At 37.4% G+C, this 19,123-nt stretch overlaps 1 protein-coding gene across 2 annotated transcripts in view; it reads right to left on the minus strand.

Moving 5' to 3' along the window:
* Nucleotides 1-301: 301 nt before the first annotated feature.
* Nucleotides 302-19,123, minus strand: part of arhgef10 (Rho guanine nucleotide exchange factor (GEF) 10) — a 278,827-nt gene continuing 260,005 nt past the window's right edge. For both annotated transcript variants that reach the window (XM_072560748.1, XM_072560758.1), the window contains 2 exons: nucleotides 12,351-12,473; nucleotides 302-6,588 (listed from right to left, as the gene is read on the minus strand). In XM_072560748.1, coding sequence (XP_072416849.1) covers nucleotides 6,056-6,588; nucleotides 12,351-12,473 — 656 coding nt within the window. In that variant the 3' untranslated portion in view covers nucleotides 302-6,055. The remainder of the gene's footprint in view (nucleotides 6,589-12,350; nucleotides 12,474-19,123) is intronic.

The raw sequence follows: 19,123 nt of genomic DNA on the forward strand, positions 1-19,123 counted from the left end.
AAACAAGGTGAGTGAGTGAATGCAGACATTTCAAAATACAATATTCTCAATTTCTTTGGATTCAGGGTCTTGTTTGGCAAGATGAAATAATAGCAGCTTTCATTTTGTTTGAAGTTACACTCAAAAATAGTGTCCAAACGTCATATTCTGATTGGAAATTTGAATAGATGAGAGTGATCAACATCAAAATGTGAACATACTATGGCAGGAAATATTTGTGGATTGATTCCACACAATTCTTCTCCACTGAGTACAAGGAATGAAATAACCTTGGAAATAATTCACAAGTACAAACTGAAAACAAAAGGCACAAAGTATGGGAATTTATTAACATAGATGAGCAAGAGTTTACTTTTAAATATGTAAACAAAGAAGAGCTTGTAACATATTACAGTTTATCATTATTTCACTCATTTGCTGGGTAATTACAAAACAAATACATTTAGCATATTAACCAATAATCCAGAAACTAGAATAAAAAGGAAACATTACAGACACAAGAATATAAAAGTTCAACACATTCAAAGCCATAACTATGAAGCTGAGAAACATTTACAAGACCCTGTTGTCATTATATGTTAAACTTCAACTATAATATACTTCACAAAACAATCCCACTCATTTCGATAACAATGTACAATGAATTTTTATCCCACTGAACATCACTTGTCAAATCCTAAAAATAAAGACTCTATATAGTACATCTTTCATGGGTCATAGTATGAATTCATTCAAAACTGATATGCTAGTCCAATTAAAAATACCTTGGGGTAGAAATTAATTTGTGATGGGAGTGCAAAGTTAGCTGTTTCACACCAGCTATTAAACATCTCACCCAATTTTCACTTCCATAGAATTCAGTGGACAAGAAAACACAGTCAATAGAAAACTGTTTCTTAGGTGCTACTGTCCAGCTGAATTTTCTTTTCCCCTACTGATTTTACAGCACTTAATCTATTTAAGCACTGCAAAGTAACATGTTAAACAATAAAGTTATTTCAAGCATTGAGCAATAGAGAAAGCTTTCAAATAAATTGCCAAATTCTTGGTTTTCAAATTCAAAGTTGTTATATATATTTCTGGATTTTCAGCTATTTAGATGCTTCGAACAAGATTAATTATTTGGATTTCTATAAAAGTCACCTACCCAAGACTGCATGGTACTATATCTATCAGTGTAGATTAATAATGATAACTGTTCTTAAGTTTTACTTTGTCTAAACGTTGGTGACCTTTTTAAATAGGGGAACTTTGATTTTCCAATTTCTGTCAATGGTGGTGACTAGCAATTCTCTAAAATTATTTGGTTACAAATCATTAAATTCACTGGCCATTTAATTGAGACTGAAGTTTTCCATTTTTTGTAAGTCTGTACAGAAACCTCTCACAGAAAACTCTGACACACTGTAACAGCAGCAGTGATCCTAACTTTAGCTACAGGAATAATCAATCCACTTACATCTTCCAAACATGCCATCTTTTGCTTTTATGCAAACTTATGCCATATGATCATCTGTTTCTGATCACCTGCTTATTAGGAACTTGGCAGAGACATATCAAAAATGATCAAGAAAGAATGATACAGCAGATTCAGAATACCACAAACTTATCTGAATTATTTCTGGATTGTTTGGCTTATGCCTATAGTAATACAGTTAATTTTAGATATGTTTTCATTGTAGATGCTTGTCAATGATAATAAAAGTGGGAGAGATTGAAAATGGCTGCCAACTTAATACCATCCATTTGACATAATCTCATGGAATCAAAATGACCCCACTGAGGCAATTGCAGACTTAGATTACAACAAAGGTAGAAAAATCTAATCGAATAAAATGAAATAGAAATTAAAAGGAATGGCATTCATATGGATTGCATAAGAAAGAGCAGCAGCTTCAAGTTCAATTATTTTATAGAACATTATAGTTCACGCAAGACTTTCTGTTAAGAAATGTTCATGAAAAGGCCTGGGTGGATCTACTTTTCATGCATAATTGATGTCCAGGAAAAATAACCTGCAATATTCTTTTCAGTAAGTTTTCCATCTAGCAAGTTTTAACTATAAATTTCTTTGAAGTAACAAGCTAGTGAATGAGATGAAATATTATCCCTTGTTCTTCCCTGGTCAGCAGCACTCTCACAATTGACTGTGACTTCTGGTTGAAATAATTCTAAAGTCTTGCATTCTAGTTGATGCTCTAATTGATGTTAAAATACAAAGACTTAACAAACATTTTTACAAGTTATAAATAAGATGGCCTATATTCCATTCCAAAGAGGAGCCATATTGGACTTGAAACATCAACTCTGTTTCTATCTCCACAGATGCTGCCAGGCCTACTCAGTTTTTCCAGAAATTACTGCTCTTATGCTCCACCTAACCTTCAATCTTTGGTCATAGTTGCAATGCAAATTTTACAGTGATCTTAATGTAGGAATTGATACTATCTAAACCAGCTGTCCTTCAGCATCAGCCAATAGTGTTACAGCATACATTGTTTGATAAAGCTATTTTCAGATCATCAAATAAAGCACAATGGTAAGTACAAAGATAGATAGATTTTTTTGGATTATAAAATATGTTTCATTCTGACTATTCTGAAGTTTAATTTGAACAAAACACATTACCCTGACAAACCTTAAGTGTGACATTGCACCCATTCCTTACAAAAGTCCTGCAAAAATCTCAGGGTTATCTTCACATGATGGAATGTTAGATGGTTATATACATATATATGAGACTGTGACTATTAACTTTAAAACAATACAGGATATTATCGACAGAAACAAAATAGTACAGATATTGGAAATCTGAGGAAAAAACAAAGTGCAAGAGAAAGTCAGCAATCTAGCAGCATCTGTGCTGAGATACAGATTCAGTTCTGATGAAGTTATATTAAACTCAGAACATGAACTCTGTTTCTCTATTTTACAATTGCTGCCAGACTTGATGAGTTGCTCCAGCAGTTATCTTTTTATTCCAGGATACTATATACTTATTTTCACAAAAACAATTGTTCTAATTTAAAGAAAACAAGAAGCTTCAGAGCGCTGTAAGTCTTCTTACATTGTTTTTTTATGTTGCATAATTTACCACAATAACAAGTTGAAACAACTTTGGAATTTGGGTGCCAAGTTATTTCATTCCGATTAACAAAGATCGCTTTTAGAATGTACTTCCATGAATCTCTAGTTTCAAGCTGACTGCTGATGGGTGCAAAGGCAATTATGGGACTAACAGGAAAAGCTGTTTTTTAAAAAAAAATCCTATCAATACTCATGGGGAGCTAATGGATGGGTATTGATAACATTAAAACTTAGCTAGCTTTTGGATGTATGGAAAAGATCCACATGTGTTTATGTATATGCACACAGGAATGCACAACATAGGTCTCCATTTTTTCTGGCCCTTGAGCCAAGTGTGTGGACTGTAAATCGGTACTGGCTGTGTAACATCACAGACGTTTAGTCTATTTTATTGCAGTGTCTGATGACTTAGTACTTACTATCCTCTTTGATGTTGCGAGATATTGTGGGATGGGTCAATGAGAGTGCGAGATTGGAACCAGGCCTTGGTTTAGATTCAATAATATGAAACCTATGGTTGACAAGCAGGTGTGCAGTACTCCAGTTGATGATTAATCAGTCTGTATAGTTTATTAATGTGGCCTCCAGGAATAAATCTGTTAATGGGCCCTCAGAGAATCACCACTTGGCTCCAAATAAACCTGCAAGCCAAAGTCCAAATGGATAGTGATATCTTGATGATTACAAGCAATGGGTCATTTTATCAAATATAGTAAACAACACAATTTTAACTGACTAGATTCTAGTAATACTTCCTTAAAATCTTACAGATCCAAGTAATTTGCTCTTACCTATATACTCTTACTAGCCAAGTGGATCTCTGTTCAAGGAGAATAATTGCATACTATATATTGGTCAAATAAAATATGGCTATGGATGAATTAAGTAGTTTATTGCTTTGGAGATGCTTGCATTCAATGATTATTTCATTTTACATGCAGAAACCTATCAACTGTCAATAACTTGCATGGTTTTAATGACTTCCCCATTCCTAAAAGCTATCCCTGTTCCATTTTAATTTCCAAAAATGGACAAGGTGCCATACAACTAAGTAGCTGAGCGTTCCTGCTAAACAGTACTTCTCAGCTGGGCAAGTCTGAACCTGACATCAGAACCAGTTTTAACACCTCAACCCATTGCAACAATGAAACAAGCTGCATTGCCACAAGTAATACTGGCAGCAAATTTAACGCAAAGTATCATGAGAACCACAATACAATACTGAATAGTGCTGATATACTAAAGAAACTGTCCAATAAATATAATTCAATTATGCAAAGTCTTGCTTCAATACTTGGCCGTAAACACATAGACTGTGCAATGAAATTTTAATGTAGTTTGAACAGTTGAGAACAATGCTGACCAAACCTCACCTTGGAATGTCATAACAACAGATGAGATGCAATAATATGATCTAACATTTTAAATGGATGTAACTTGTATCTGAAACCAATTGCAAAATCATGTCAGAAACATTACTGATGCTCAGTGCCACAAAATTTCAAAAAAGGAATGCATTAATATGCATGTTAAAAATACAAAAGAAAATTATACTTGCTAGTTATTTGAAATAGATCAAAACGCTGTAAAATGCTGAGTAGGTCAATCAGCATCTGACACTGCAGACTTGGCTTTACCCTTTCAGATGCTGATAACCTGCTTGAACTGACTTTAATCTATCTTATTGCTCTAGTGACAATTTAACCCCACATATTACTTGTCAAGAAATTAAATTTAACTCAAGAATTGAACAGAAATCATGGAAAACTTGATGTCTTATGTTGTTGGTGAGGTGATTTATATTAGGCATACTTTTATTGGGCGGTTTCCTAAAGCTACTCTACCTGAATATGGAAAATTTTCATTTAATAGTAACTAAAAAAATCCATTTTCATTTCAACTGAAATTTATCATTCCCATTTAATTAATTAACAATTATGATTACTCAAGAACATATAAAATAGATTCACAAATACATTTGAAAATTATCTACAATTTTTAAAATCTACAAAGACTTGAATATATTGTAAATAATAGTAAACTGTATAAGCTTATTTTGTAATAGTTTGTGCAAAAGTAGATAACTTTTATATAATTATTAGTAATAAGCATCTCCAGCAAATCATTAACTGTCTGTATTAAATGTACTAGCTCGACTGTGCACCAATGTCTGCAACACAACTTATCTCCAAAATGACAATAGACCTTTCTGCACTGGTCAGAAGCAGTATCAAATATGGCTCTTTTAAAAAAAAACGCTGTTAAAAAATATTTCAATCAGCTGGTCAACTTGGATGTATATTTTCCAAATTTCAAGAAATTTTTTGGAAATGCACACATTTTAGTAGCTTACTCAACAATCTAATTTGTGCAAGAATCTCATTTATTCCATGAAACAAATCTGTAGTATTTGAAATTCCCACCAAAAAGTGGTAGCATCCCTTTGTATTCCTGCAGTGTTTTGGGATTTCTCATTGGCAGATTTCCAGAAAATGTATGTCTGAGAAAAACATGCCACAATATGGAGTTGGAAAAATTGACACACAAGTATTTTTCAACCAAGGAGAAGGCAAAATTAAGTTATTTAGTGGGAAATCTGCTCAGTTTTCACAGCAGGAAAAGCTTGGAAATGTTACCTATAAGTTCAATTTCTCCAAACCAGTTAAAGCAAATCTTGAAGCAATGTTCCTTAAGATTGTGTTGATAAACTATTGAAACATGTTATTTATTGAATAGGAATCTAATCTATTTTTGAAGTACACATTTAGATCTCACAAATTGTTCAACATTGGCAATGCAAATATTGATGGGCTGGCAGACTGACATGCTGTGAGTATTAAGCTGCTACAATACATGCTGTTCAAAATACACAAGAACATTTATGCATTTTCTATGTTATCTTACAAGATATATCCCAAAAAGGATTATAGATATCAGAAGAAGTGATATGGACAAGGCCATTAACTCCTCATAAATTTAACAATGGAATTTGCCAAATCATGATAGTGGAAATGGTTTCATCTTGACGCTGTTGTTTGGACTTCTTGTTCAGTCGTTTATGTCCCTGACCTCCAGACATGACCAATACAGAACTCATCTTCATCTTCTTTGTCCTTTCACTGTCACTGTTTTTAGCTTTACTTGAGAGACTAGGGTCATTCAAGAACTCATAGATTGTGCTGTCCTCAGGGCCATGTTCCAGTGAACTGGACTGATGAGAACAGGTCAGAGATCCTGTAGAAGAAGATATACTGCTGTGTTGGACAACAGATACTGAGTTATCTCCAAGCCAAACTCCTTTGTCTTTGTTAGTTGCACATGAAGAGCTTGAGTATTCGGCTTGAGAGCCGACATGACCAGTCTTTTCTCCATCTTTACCTTCCAGCGGAGGTGACAGACTTGTAAGTGATGGATATTTATTCGTCATCGTGGCAGTGGCTGTAGCCATAGTGAGAAATCTGACTGGACCACAGTGTGCATGGTAAGACACCATTCCCCTTCCTGATTGTGGAGAGAAGCAATATATGTCAAGTTTCAAAGCGAGTAAAATGCTTTGACAGTAACCCAAAATAGCGCAGAATTTTAGGTTAATTGATACCCATAAAAAGAAAGCAGATCAACACTTGTTGAAATGGTAATAATGTAAGGTAGCAGCACTAATAGATCTGCTTGATTCATATGCGAGTTAGGAACAGAGAGGGAGAGAGAGAGAGAAAGAGAAAAAGAGTTTTATTTTGTCCTTGTTTTATATAAACAAGGTTGACATGCTTTGAAGCAATGTTGTCTATCAAAACACTTAGTTGAAAAACATAACATTTTAACGTTAAACAAATTTATTTTCCATCTCAGCTGTAAAGCACTGTATTCAAGAAGCTATCAACTCTGAACATTGTTCCCCAGGAACCAGAGAAAGTAAAAAGTGAATGAGTTGAATATTGTATCCCATTAGTGATAATTATCCAAAACTGTAGAACATCTTTGATTGTGTACTTTGTTGTACAATTTGCATGGCTTACATACCACAGTTTACTTGTACCACAACATACTGACAAAATGGGAACAAACAAGATAGCGAGAAGTCTTCATTATGTGCGAACATTCCAGAAACATGGACAAAATATAAAATAAAGAGTAACTACTGCATAGGAAAAGGTCACTGATGTGAAGATGCAACATTCACAGCAGTCAGAAAATCTACACAGATAAATTGAACGTGATTAATTCAAATTAATTGATACACTGTTACAAATGTTACTAAAGTTCTTTGATACCCTTTAGCAATTTAGTTAACACCATCTCATCAGTTATTTAAAACAGAAAACACAATTATTTTGAAAAACTCCTAAACACGATATTCTATTGAGCAAAGGTTTAGCTTAGGTCTAAAGAGTTTTGATCGAAATCATCATTGAGATCTTTTCTAATGAATCTTAAGCAGATAACAATCACTCTCTGCTATTACTCTAATTTTCTAAAGAAATAGATGACTTCTTTACAAGTTTTCTTAGAATGATACAGTACAGAAGAGGCCCTTTGGCCTATCAAGTCTCTACCATCAAAAATATACTACTATCTACATTAGACCACCTTTCCTGTTCTAGGGCCATATGACACTTCAAGGACTCATCCAAGATTTTGAGGCTGCTCCCACCTTAACTACTGTTCCAAGCAGTGCATTCCAGATCCCTATCACCCGTCCACAAACTCAATCTTATACAGCTCAGTCAGGTCTCCTCTCAATCTTCTCTGTTTCAAAGAAAGCTACCTGAGCTTATCCAGCCTGTCTTCTTGGCCGAAGTGCACTATCCCAGGCAACATCCTGGTGAATTTCCTTCGCACCCTCTCCAGTATAATCACACCCTTCCTATAGTGTGGTGACCAGAACTACACATGGCACTCCAGCTGTGGCCTAACCAAAGTTCTGTACAGCTCCAACATGCTCTCCCTGCTCTTATAATCCAGCCCATGACTGATAAAGGCAAGTGTCCTGTATGCTTTCTTAACGACATTATTAACCTATTCTTCTATTCCTCTGAGGTTCCTAATGTCTTGTCATTCACTGAGTACTCCCTTGTCTTGTTCCTTCTTCTAAACTGCATCACCTCATATTTACCAGGATTAAATTCCGTTGCCATTGATCTGCCCATCTGTCCAATTTACATCTTCTTGTGATCTAACACCTTCCTCTTCATTGGCAACAACCCAGCCAATTTTAGTGTCATTCCCAAACTTATCATCCCTCTTACATTCTCATCTACATCACTTATGAATATCGCAAAAAATAAGGGACCCAGCACTGCTTCCTTTGGCACATCAAGCTTCAGTCAAACAACCAGTCTTTTATCATCACCTTCTGCCTCCTCTCACTAAGCCAATTTCGGATCCACCTTGCCAAGTTAACCTGGACCCCATGAGCTTTTACTTTGTTTATCAGTTTCCCAAGTGAAAGCTTATCAAAGACCTTGCAGAAATTCATATAAGCTACATCAACTGCCCTACTCTCATTCAAAAACTTGGTCACTTGGTTTTGTAGCGAAGTGACATGTGCTGCTTGACTGTGAAGCATTATTTCTGAGTAAAACGATTATTTCCCAACTTTTCATGCAAAGTTGCCCAATGTCATAAGAACATTCCATTTTGTATGAAGTAAAACTGTAGGGAACAAAAACAAAACCTTCAAATATTTAGAAATTGACTGTCAACTTAAATGTTTGCGAAGGAAAACTTGGAAGACTGTGAAGTTTCTAAAATGCGAGAAGCTATCATATGGCTTTTTTTTTTAGAAACTAGGTCACAAACACAGGAGTGGCAGTAAACCTTTGTAAACCCACACAGAAGCTGAGGGATACGAGAAATGATACTGAACAGGGGACACTAATCATCATGAGGAGGAAAATAAAAATGAAAAGACAAAGATTCCCCAGGCAGTAAAAAGAATCACAGTATGGACAATGAAAATGATTGGAAGGGACTGATATGTTATCTTTTGACATGAGGCGCCATGTGAAGATAGAATGCTGGAAACAAACTCAAAATATGAGCACTTGTGAGCACGCCTGGTGTGTTGAAAGAAAATGTTGCACCAATAGGTGGGATCACTAACAACCAGTAGTTTTGAATTTATGTACTACGGGTGAAAACATTGAGGGTTATAGAGATCTTACATTCATGGATGAGGTCTCCACATCTTTATCTGGTGAAGCAGCTAAACAATTATTCTAAGAGAGATAGAATCAGCGCAACCACTGATGGAGGCAGGTAGCTCAATGTAGATTGCATATTTTGAATTGGGACAGGTAGGAAAAGAGGAATAAGCATACTGTGTATCATAGTTTGTTGTTAAAATATCTAGTGTATCATGAATTGTTAGATTTTGGATACTGCTTTGGAAAACTCATCCCTTTGTTTCATCCTTTACAGGAGAGCTATTCTAAACACAAAGTTTATAAGGTTGTTATTTATGGCATTGTCACTTAACAGAAACATAGGAACTAAGTGACATGGAACTAGGGAGCAGGATTAGGCTAATTGGCCCATCTTCATTATTCATTCATATCATTTAACAGAGTAAAATGGAGGAATAAGAGGGTCATGTGACTTCTGCCTAACAATGAGCTGGAATACTTTGATTGGAAAAGCTGAAAGGGATGGTATGGTTGGGGTTGGGGTGTTGTTTCATTAGGAAGATATAACAAGAATTTCAATCTGGCAACTGGGACATTAGGAAGAGCACTTGTGGTGACTTTGAGGAGACTGTTAGTGTCTAATGAGGCCAACAAGAATGTGAAACAAAGGCGAATTTACTCGGCAGGTTGGGAATTTTGATTTCCCTATGCAGGCTGACATGCAGCATCTTGAAAGTTACACTTGCCTATTCAAACTGGAATATATTTAAATACCATGAATATTTATTAACATTAAACTGTTTTCAATAATGTTCTATTTATTCACAAACACAATCATTTTGTGCAATTGTGTGTAATGTCAGCGGGATTCCTTGTTTAACGTTAATTCAAAAAGGAGGGGAGGAGGAGGATGAACTCTTACACGGAGGCCTCATGACAGGAAGGGATGAGTTTCTGGTGAAGGAGAGTGATGGAGTGTGTTTGGGGGCATGGAGAATTGGAAGACAGATCTGGGGAAGGACAGATGATAGGGTTGATAGCATGAAGGAGTGAACGGGCAAGAGGAGGTGGGGATGGTGATATTGAATGCAGTCTGTCAAGGAAAGAAAAGGAGGGTGTTGTCAGTACTGACCAAATTTATGTCCACTTCAGGGTCTTAGCTGGTAGTGTCACACACGAGGGCTGAAATTTCACCTACAACATTTGAAATATCCCAGTTGTGATTACTCTCAGACAATTGTCTGTAGCTGCTTATTCTTGAAGTCCTATTGCTTTTGCTCACATCTACTATTTTGTTGAGATTAGCATTATCAAACTATGTGGCAGTATAGTTGAAGCCATTGCCACACCCACACTCTGAATTTTGATTTGCATAAATTGCAACAGGGTTTCCTTCTTTTGGGTTATCATCTAAAAATCTCAGCACATCCTTTTCTGAAATGTTCCTTAATGCAATTGTTCTTCCAAATATTTTTGCAGTATTTCTATACGCAATCTTGGATTCATCTTATGAAGCGTTGCATACATATTGATACATATACACTCCAGTGACACTAATAAAGCTTCCAGAAAATCATAAAATATGTTCTGATTATGATTGTTTCGCAATTCAAGGCACAAAGCTATGATGCAACTAATACAAGTAGTACTGCAAGGAGTGGCTGGATGTACTCCAATGCCATATTGATTGTTTCAGGATACAATTACTTCCTCTTTAATACCACAGTCCTCCAGGGGTCATTTAATTTCTGTCAGGACTAGATTTCAGAAGTATTCAGCTAAATCCATGCTTTTTATAGTCTAAAAAAGAAAGGTGACCGATTTGACTGAAGTTTCTTTATCCACGCTGTTCTTTGTGATCTTCATAAAAAGAAACATCATCAATTTCCCCCTAAACATTATGGCCAACATTAACTTTTATCTTCGCCCAATCTTCAGCATCCTTCAGTCCAAAAAGCGTTTGTTCCCACCATCCAGAAGACACATTATCCCAAATTTAATGTCAGCTTGTCACTCCCTTACCCATAATGCACCTTCCTTCTTGAAAATTTACTATTCAGCTTATACTAAGAAAGGTAATCACTCACACTCTTCAAGATACATTGTTATTACCTTTACATCAGCATTTCCTAAAGGTTTATGGAAATGGAGCAATTACTTGGAATGTCAAAATGGCTGCTGCCTCCTGTGTACGTGCAGATGAGGCCAGTGATGTTAGCAGGCCATGATAGGCTTCAGAATGTGTTGACGTTGATGTCAGCAGCACATGTTTGCACATGTACAGACTGCCCTGCATTTTTTAAAAAACATTTTGCTTTGGCCACTTCCTCTTGGCATCTTTCACTGTTGCAACATTCTGTAGTCTCCTAGTTACGCATTTACAAACTTGCCACTGAGGGATGAAAGCAATACCTGAATATGGTTTTTGTGAATATGGTCTCACTTTATGGCCTCTAATTGTACCTTCTAACATTAGAATAACCTTGCTGCTTCATGTTACACTCCCTCTGAGCCCTTTGGATCAATTCAGTCCAGGGCATAGTCACGGGCAGAAGTGCCATTTGGTTCCTCGGGCTGTCTATCCTGTTACATTCTAACAGTTATTTATCCAGTTTGCTGAATATCTGAATTACTCAGCCCCCTCAAGGTAGCAATATTAGTAAAATATATTTCTTAAATTTTATATCTGAAGTAGCATGTGGCATTCCAAATCAGAAATTAAGGAGTCATTTTTAAAAATTCTGAGTCAAGTCCCTTATTTCAATGACAGCTGTATTCCAAATGGCTATTTTCATGCATACTTCAATTGACAACTATCCAGGATTTCAGATTAAAAGTCCTGAATCGTTGATTCAGCATGGTAGAAATACATTTATGATATAGAAGACAGTGGTTTAAGAAGGTGATTCACTATCAACATTCAGTTTTCTTTTTGGAGTGCATGTACAATAATTTAAAATTAATCTATTTGTGCACAGAGTCACTGCATAGACATGCAACTTAGAGGAAACACAGCCAACTATCACCTTAAGGGCAATTAAAAATAGAGATTAAACCCACTTACACCCCATGAATGAATTGGAAGCTACATCATCTTCAACTTTTATAAAATTCGGCTCCAGTCAAAGATATTCTCACCTGTAACTTTAGGTATGCCCTGCAATCGAGGAACTGGCAAAGCCACAATGATACCCAGGTTGGTTCCAACCAACAGTAGCCCATGACAGACTAGGAGACTGGTCACAGTAACCCGTTGCTGTCCTGGAATATTAGACAAAAACAAACATGCAAATATGTTAAATCAAAATAAAAACAAAATTCCAGCAGAGCCCCACTAACTACATGCTGGAAAAGCTCAGCAGGTCTGCCAGCATCTGCGGAAAGAAATCAGAGTTCACATTTCAGGTCCAGTGCCCCTTCCTCAGTACTCAAGTTGAGAACTCAAACTTGAGTTCTGAGGAAGGGTCACCGGGTCCGAAACGTGAACTCTGATTTCTCTCCACAGATGCTGGCAGTCCTGCTGAGCTTTTTCCTCAATTTCTATTTATGTCTCTGGTTTATAGTATCCACATTTCTTTCAGTTTTCTTTTACGCATTAACTAAATTCCTATTATACACCATCCTAACTCTAGCATTTTTACAAAAGAGAACAGTACATCAAAGAACCCATTGTGCAATTTCCTCCTTATTTGTTGGCCTATTATGGGTGGCTAAAGCTAGATTTTGTTTCATTTCTAGTCATTTTTCTTTCAGTGCTGATTCTGACTTGACAGCAGTATATATCAGAAAGTACTTTATTAAATATAGTTACTTCAGCAACATCTTGATGTTGTGAATGACATGACACAAGTGCAAATTACCTTACAGCATTTCTGTACTATTGAGGCAAGATCAAGATGGCAGTACTATGGAGTACTTATCAATTCCTATTGTCTGTAGAGGCTTGTGGCCTCCCATTTTGATGGCAAACTTTTGCATCATATTTTCAGTTGAACCTCAAATGCCACACACAGAAACTTGCAACAAACTATGATGGAAAAGGTGGTGAATGTATTAACTAAAAATTAGGAAACAAAACGGAAAAAACAAATCCAATAAAGAGCTAGGAATGTGAAAACGCAATGGGACAAAATCAAAGGTTCTAAATGATATCGCCTGCTATGAAAATCAAGTGAAAAGTCCAGTGAGGTCTTTCTCAACATTTGGAGGTACCAGTTTTGGACTGGGGTGTACAAAGTTAAAAATCACACAACACCAGGTTATAGTTCAAAAACAGCAAGAATCTATGTAAGATGATGTAAATCCTATTTTTAGAATCAGTCTGAACATTGGGACACAGACAGACAGACTTGAACCTCACACCTTCAATGCATTATTTGAGCTGACATGGCACCTACTGTTAAAGTTCAGTTGAGAATGTAACTTTAAAAAAAGTTCTGACCCTTACATCTGAAAGAACTGAAACCAACTTGGTCATTCCAAAAGCTGAGAGACTTAACAAACAATCCAGATCTTTTTCAATATATCATTTCAGTTGCATCACACTGTAAACTTTTGCTATAAATTCTGTGTCTTACAATCGCGTACTTCACAACCACCTGATGGAGCAGTGCTCTGAAAGCCAGTGCTTCCAAATAAACATGTTGGACTATAACCTGGTGTTTGTGTGATTTTTCACTTTCCAAAAATTGGGAGCAATGGTTCCATTTTTCTAACAGAATGACAGGTGTCGAAACAAGATTCTCACTGGGGAGCTGTGGGATGCCAATTAATGTTGGTCACTGCTCATTATCACCTTGATTAACACTGATTCTCATCCTATTAATTGCAGGTTCCTTCTCTCCCATGCACCAGATAGAAACTAGGTGCCAAGAATTCCTGACAGAGCAGGTACCTGGGGACTCCAGCTTGCACCTCTTTCATTACAAGCTCCAGCACTAATGTACTAGGGTACACTATGTCTCACATCCAACAAGTCCACACCATTATAGCACATTATTAATCGACTCACAGTATGTTTATGCTTTGCCAGGCTGCACTTTGGAGTGCATTGACACTACTCATTGCAATGCCGCTACAATTTGAGTACAGGAACAGGTATGGCCTTACAGAATGGAAAGTACTACACTGCAGGTTTGCTTGCCTGCTCACTTTTAAAGAGAAATATTGCCTTGTGCAGATGCCTTGCACACTAAAGGCAAACAGGACTTGCTTGACACACTGTTTCAGTAGATGTGAGTTAGGTGGAGTGATCACTCATTCACTATTGAATACCTGTTGCTCAACAAGCAGGCAGATTGTATTCTGGGAGAGAAGTGAATGCTCCATTGTTTGTTTTTTTTTGCTTTCAGTGATTGCAAAGGAAAGTTTTCTTTTGTGTTGCTTGAAGGTTTCCCCGAACGTGATGGCCCCACAGTGAAGAATGATCAGATGCTGGGCTAGAGTGGGCACTGGGGAAAGATTAGCAGGAGAGGGCTGTATGATGTTATGTGCATATGAACTGGTGAGGTGTGTGGCCTGCCAATTAAATGGCAAATGGGGCAGTAATGTGCTATTGTATGTGCAAGTAAACATCAACTATGCTGCCTTGGTGCTGTGAGAAGCATTGGTTTGCGCCCATTTGTCAACAGAAAAGCGTAATTCTGGACTACCAATGCTTGACTAGGTACAAACGTCTCAACTGGTGCCACCAGAGACACCAATTTATTTAGAGTTTACACCATGAAAGCTGGTGCTTTCATCCAGCTATGGTAAGCGGTAGAATCGGGTTAGCTTTGGTCAAGAGGAGCACTTTGGATTGGGGTAGATAGTTAATGAGGCTAATGTGGGATGATATTGTGAGAAAACACCATGGGGTGACACGGTGGCTCAGTGGTTAGCACTGCTGCCTCTCAGCGCCAGGTTTGATTCCAGCCTTAGGCGACTGTGTGAAGTTTGCAAATTATCCCAGTGTCTGTTTCCACGTTGCCCATAGAGTTCAGGAATGTGTAGGTTAGGTGCAACAGTCAGGGTAAAATGTAGGGGAATGGGTATGTGTGGGTTACTCTTTGGAGGTTTGGTGTAGACTTGCTGGGCCAAATGGCCTGTTTCCAGATTGTAAGGATTTTATGAGAAACCCTTCATAAATGTTGGTGAAAATAACATTTAGCCAAAATATCTGAACAGTCAGCCTAATGAGAAAGTCATCTCTTCCCCATGGCACACATGTCTAAGACCAGTAAGCATAAGCTTAAGGCAAGGAGCAAGTGATTTAGAGAAGAAATGTGAAAGAATTTTTTCATCCACAGGGAGGTTAAAATACTGAACATTCTGTCTAAGCAGTGGGGGTAGATACTTCTGAAAAATTTAAGCAGATTGAGATGAATACTTAAAAAACCAGGGCATAGTAGGCTATGGACCAAGTGCAGGTAAATGGAATTAGAATAGTTGGGTGTTTGTTAGTTGGCAAAGACATATGGGTTCAAGGGCCTGTTTCTGTGGGTATAATTCTATGATATCGATCGCTGTTACAACTGGATGATTTCTTTTTAAAGTATGTTTTCCTTATACTCAGAGAACATCCCTGAATAATATGCTGATTAAGTCAACATCAGTGAGGAGAGGGTACTATAATCCCTAATTTAGCATAAGCAATTTCAAAGGAGATCATCTAGCATATTGAAAACTTGATCTGGATTAACCAAGCAAAACAGGCAAGAATGCAGATAATAACAAAATGAAATTCAGGTCAAACAAAAATAATTGCATTTTTTAACCGAGTGGACAAAACAATTCAAATAAATCAGTTGTAAAAGTTTAATTCTACAGTAAGTAATTGAATGATGCAGAACACGTTATAAATGTGCCAATGCTAATCAAGAGAGAGAAATTACTACTGGTATGTTAATTAAAGTTTAACACAATTTAACAAGTAGCATAAGCTATTCCAATATTACAAACCATTTTCATTAACCTATTTCTTCTCTCTTAAGGGGCTGCAATAAAACTGTATTTCTACACAGTCCCTCAGCATTGTAAATGTTTTATTTTTAATTTGATCTAATCTTCTTTTTAAAAAATCTATCTTTTAGTTTTACTCTCAAGAGAAATGTGCTCCTTGGTTTGTTTGAAATTTCTATGAGCCATTTATTCAACCTATCATCTACAACAAATTGATTAATCTTGTGCTTCTATATTTGAAAGATTGCTCTTTTTCTTTTACCTTGACTAGCAGTTGCACACATTCCAGGTAAAATGCCAACAGTTTCCAACATCAGAAAGCAAAATCCTGATACCGAAAGCTATGAGGGATCTAATTTTGAAGTACTTTCGAATACAACAATCATGTCTGAGACATTACTAACACTAATCGATATCCTCACAAAAGAGGAATAAGGCTGAATCTTCAGTTTCTCTAGCTAAATGCAAATTGCATTGAATCTTTTGGAGGGATATCTGCTGAGAGGCCTGGCAAGATTTCTCACTGTATCTTACAAAATGCCCCTCAGTAACTACCTACCTCACCCCTCGATGTCCACCATTCCAGTTGCCTGATTTCAACTCCATTCCCAAGACAACTTGCCACTCACAGGATATCCGCTGCAAGACTGGCATACGTTACATCCATGCTATCTTTAAAAGGTTACTATCCAGCCAGAGGAACACTGGCACTGTGAGGCTGCCCTGTTGAGTCAAAATGTGGCCAGATGATGCCCAGATATGGAACTGGCTCAAAGGTAGAAGACAGAGAGAGTGATGGAGAGTTGTTTTTCAGAATGGAGGCCTGTGACCAGTGGAGTGCCACAAGGATCGGTGCTGGGCCCTCTACTTTTTGTCATTTATATAAATGATTTAGATGAGAGCATAAGAGGTTTAGTTAGTAAGTTTGCAGATGACACCAAAATTGGAGAACGAAGAGGGTTTTCTCAGATTAAAACAGGATCTTGAACAGATATGCCAATGGGCTGAGAAGTGGCAGATGGAGTTTAATTCAGATAAATGCGAGGTGCTGCAAATCTTAGCAGGACTTATACACTTAATGGTTAGTTCCTAGTGCATGTTGCTAACAAAGAAACCTTGGAGTGCAGGTTCATAGCTCCTTGAAAGTGGAGTCGCAGGTAGATAGGATAGTGAAGATGATGTTTGGTATGCTTTCCTTTATTGGTCAAAGTATTGAGTACAGGAGTTGGGAGGTCATGTTGCGGCTGTACAGGACATTGGTTATGCTACTGTTGGAATATTGCATGCAATTCTGGTCTCCTTCCTATCGGAAAGATATTGTGAAACCTGAAAGGGTTCAGAAAAGATTTACAAGGATGTTGCCAGGGTTGGAGGATTTGAGCTATTTTGGCTGGGACTATTTTCCCTGGAGCATCGGAGGCTGAGGGGTGACGTTATAGAGGTTTACAAAATTATGAGGGGCATGGATAGGATAAATAGACAAAGTCTTTTCCCTGGGTCGGGGAGTCCAGAACTAGAGGGCATAGGTTTAGGGTGAGAAGGGCAACCTTTTCACAGAGGGTGGTAAGTGTATGGGATGAACTGCCAGAGGATGTGGTGGAGGCTGGTACAATTGCAACATTTAAAAGGCATTTGGATGGGTGAGTGAATAGGAAGTATTTGGAGGGATACGGGCAGGTGCTGGCACGTGGGACGAGATTGAGTTGAGGTACCTGGTTGGCATGGACTGGTTGGACCGAAGGGTCTGTTTCCACGTTGTACATCTCTAAAACTTTGTAATGTCTGTGCTGCCTATCCACTTGGGAAACCTTACTAGGTTACCCAAAAGCTGCAGCAGTGCAGATTTGCTATGGGGATCCAGCTGCCTCATGAATACCATTGTTTGTCTGTACCCTCAACGTCTGCTGGAGATGTGCACAAACTTGCACTTCATTGCCACAGTTGGTCCTCAGGACTGAAGGTATGGTAACAGAGGGATGGGTTACCTGGCAAGCATCCCACCTGCCCCATCCTTGCAAGGATATAGGGCACTGCCAGGAGGCATCTTGCCAGAGAAGGAACCACACATAGGTCAATCACAAGTCTGCATGTTGGTTACACCTGCTCCCTCTCTCTGCTTCCCCTCTCTGTGCCTTGGAAGTTCAGGTCAAGAAGGGTGATGTCTCTCATGTCCAGGTCGGTCACGTTGGACCGCTGTTCCAATTCTGACAGAAATCTTGCCACAGGTCACATCAGTAAGATCACTAGGAATCCAGCCACAGTGATTGATGATTTTACGTTCCTCAAATCGAATGCAAGTTAAAGTTTTCCCAATAAGAAGCTAGCTTGAATTTGGAGTAGAAATATTTTAGTGCAGCATTTTATGTCCTGTGTATAACAGTCAATAAAGTATTCCTGACATTGTACTCATTCAATAGAGGCAAGAACATTATTGTCATTTGTGTCAAGTGGAATTTCATGTGGCTTCTGTTTATTGTGAAAATACCGACTGGTTTGTCATGCACTTGTACTTGCTCTAAATCTAATGCATTCTCATCTTATTGTTCAAACAGTTTGGAAGATTACATAAGCAAAAGTCAGTAAAATGTAAAAATCCATCTAAACCTAATATCTGATTTCTGACAAAAACAGTAATTGCTGGAGAAACTCTGCAGGTCTGGCAGCATGCATGGAGAAAAACCAGTCAACGTTTTGGGTCTCAGCTCCTCTGTTTTGCCAAATTATATTCATAATATATGTTTTTAAAAATATTTTAATATTTAATTTTTCAATGATATTAACATCTTCGTGAAAAAAGAAGTGAATTAAAGTTTTTGCAAATTGTTGTGATTAATCTTGAAACTTTTCCATAACATAGGTGCAAGCTGGTCAAATTTTGAGAGGCTGTGTCTTCTAATGTCAATTTGAAGGACACTTTACAGTCCTGAATATTATACTGAAGCATATTATGATATAGAGCACTGCTATCTAAA

The sequence above is a fragment of the Chiloscyllium punctatum genome, chromosome 3 (genome assembly GCF_047496795.1).
Source record: "Chiloscyllium punctatum isolate Juve2018m chromosome 3, sChiPun1.3, whole genome shotgun sequence".
Classification (NCBI taxonomy): Eukaryota; Metazoa; Chordata; class Chondrichthyes; order Orectolobiformes; family Hemiscylliidae; genus Chiloscyllium; species Chiloscyllium punctatum.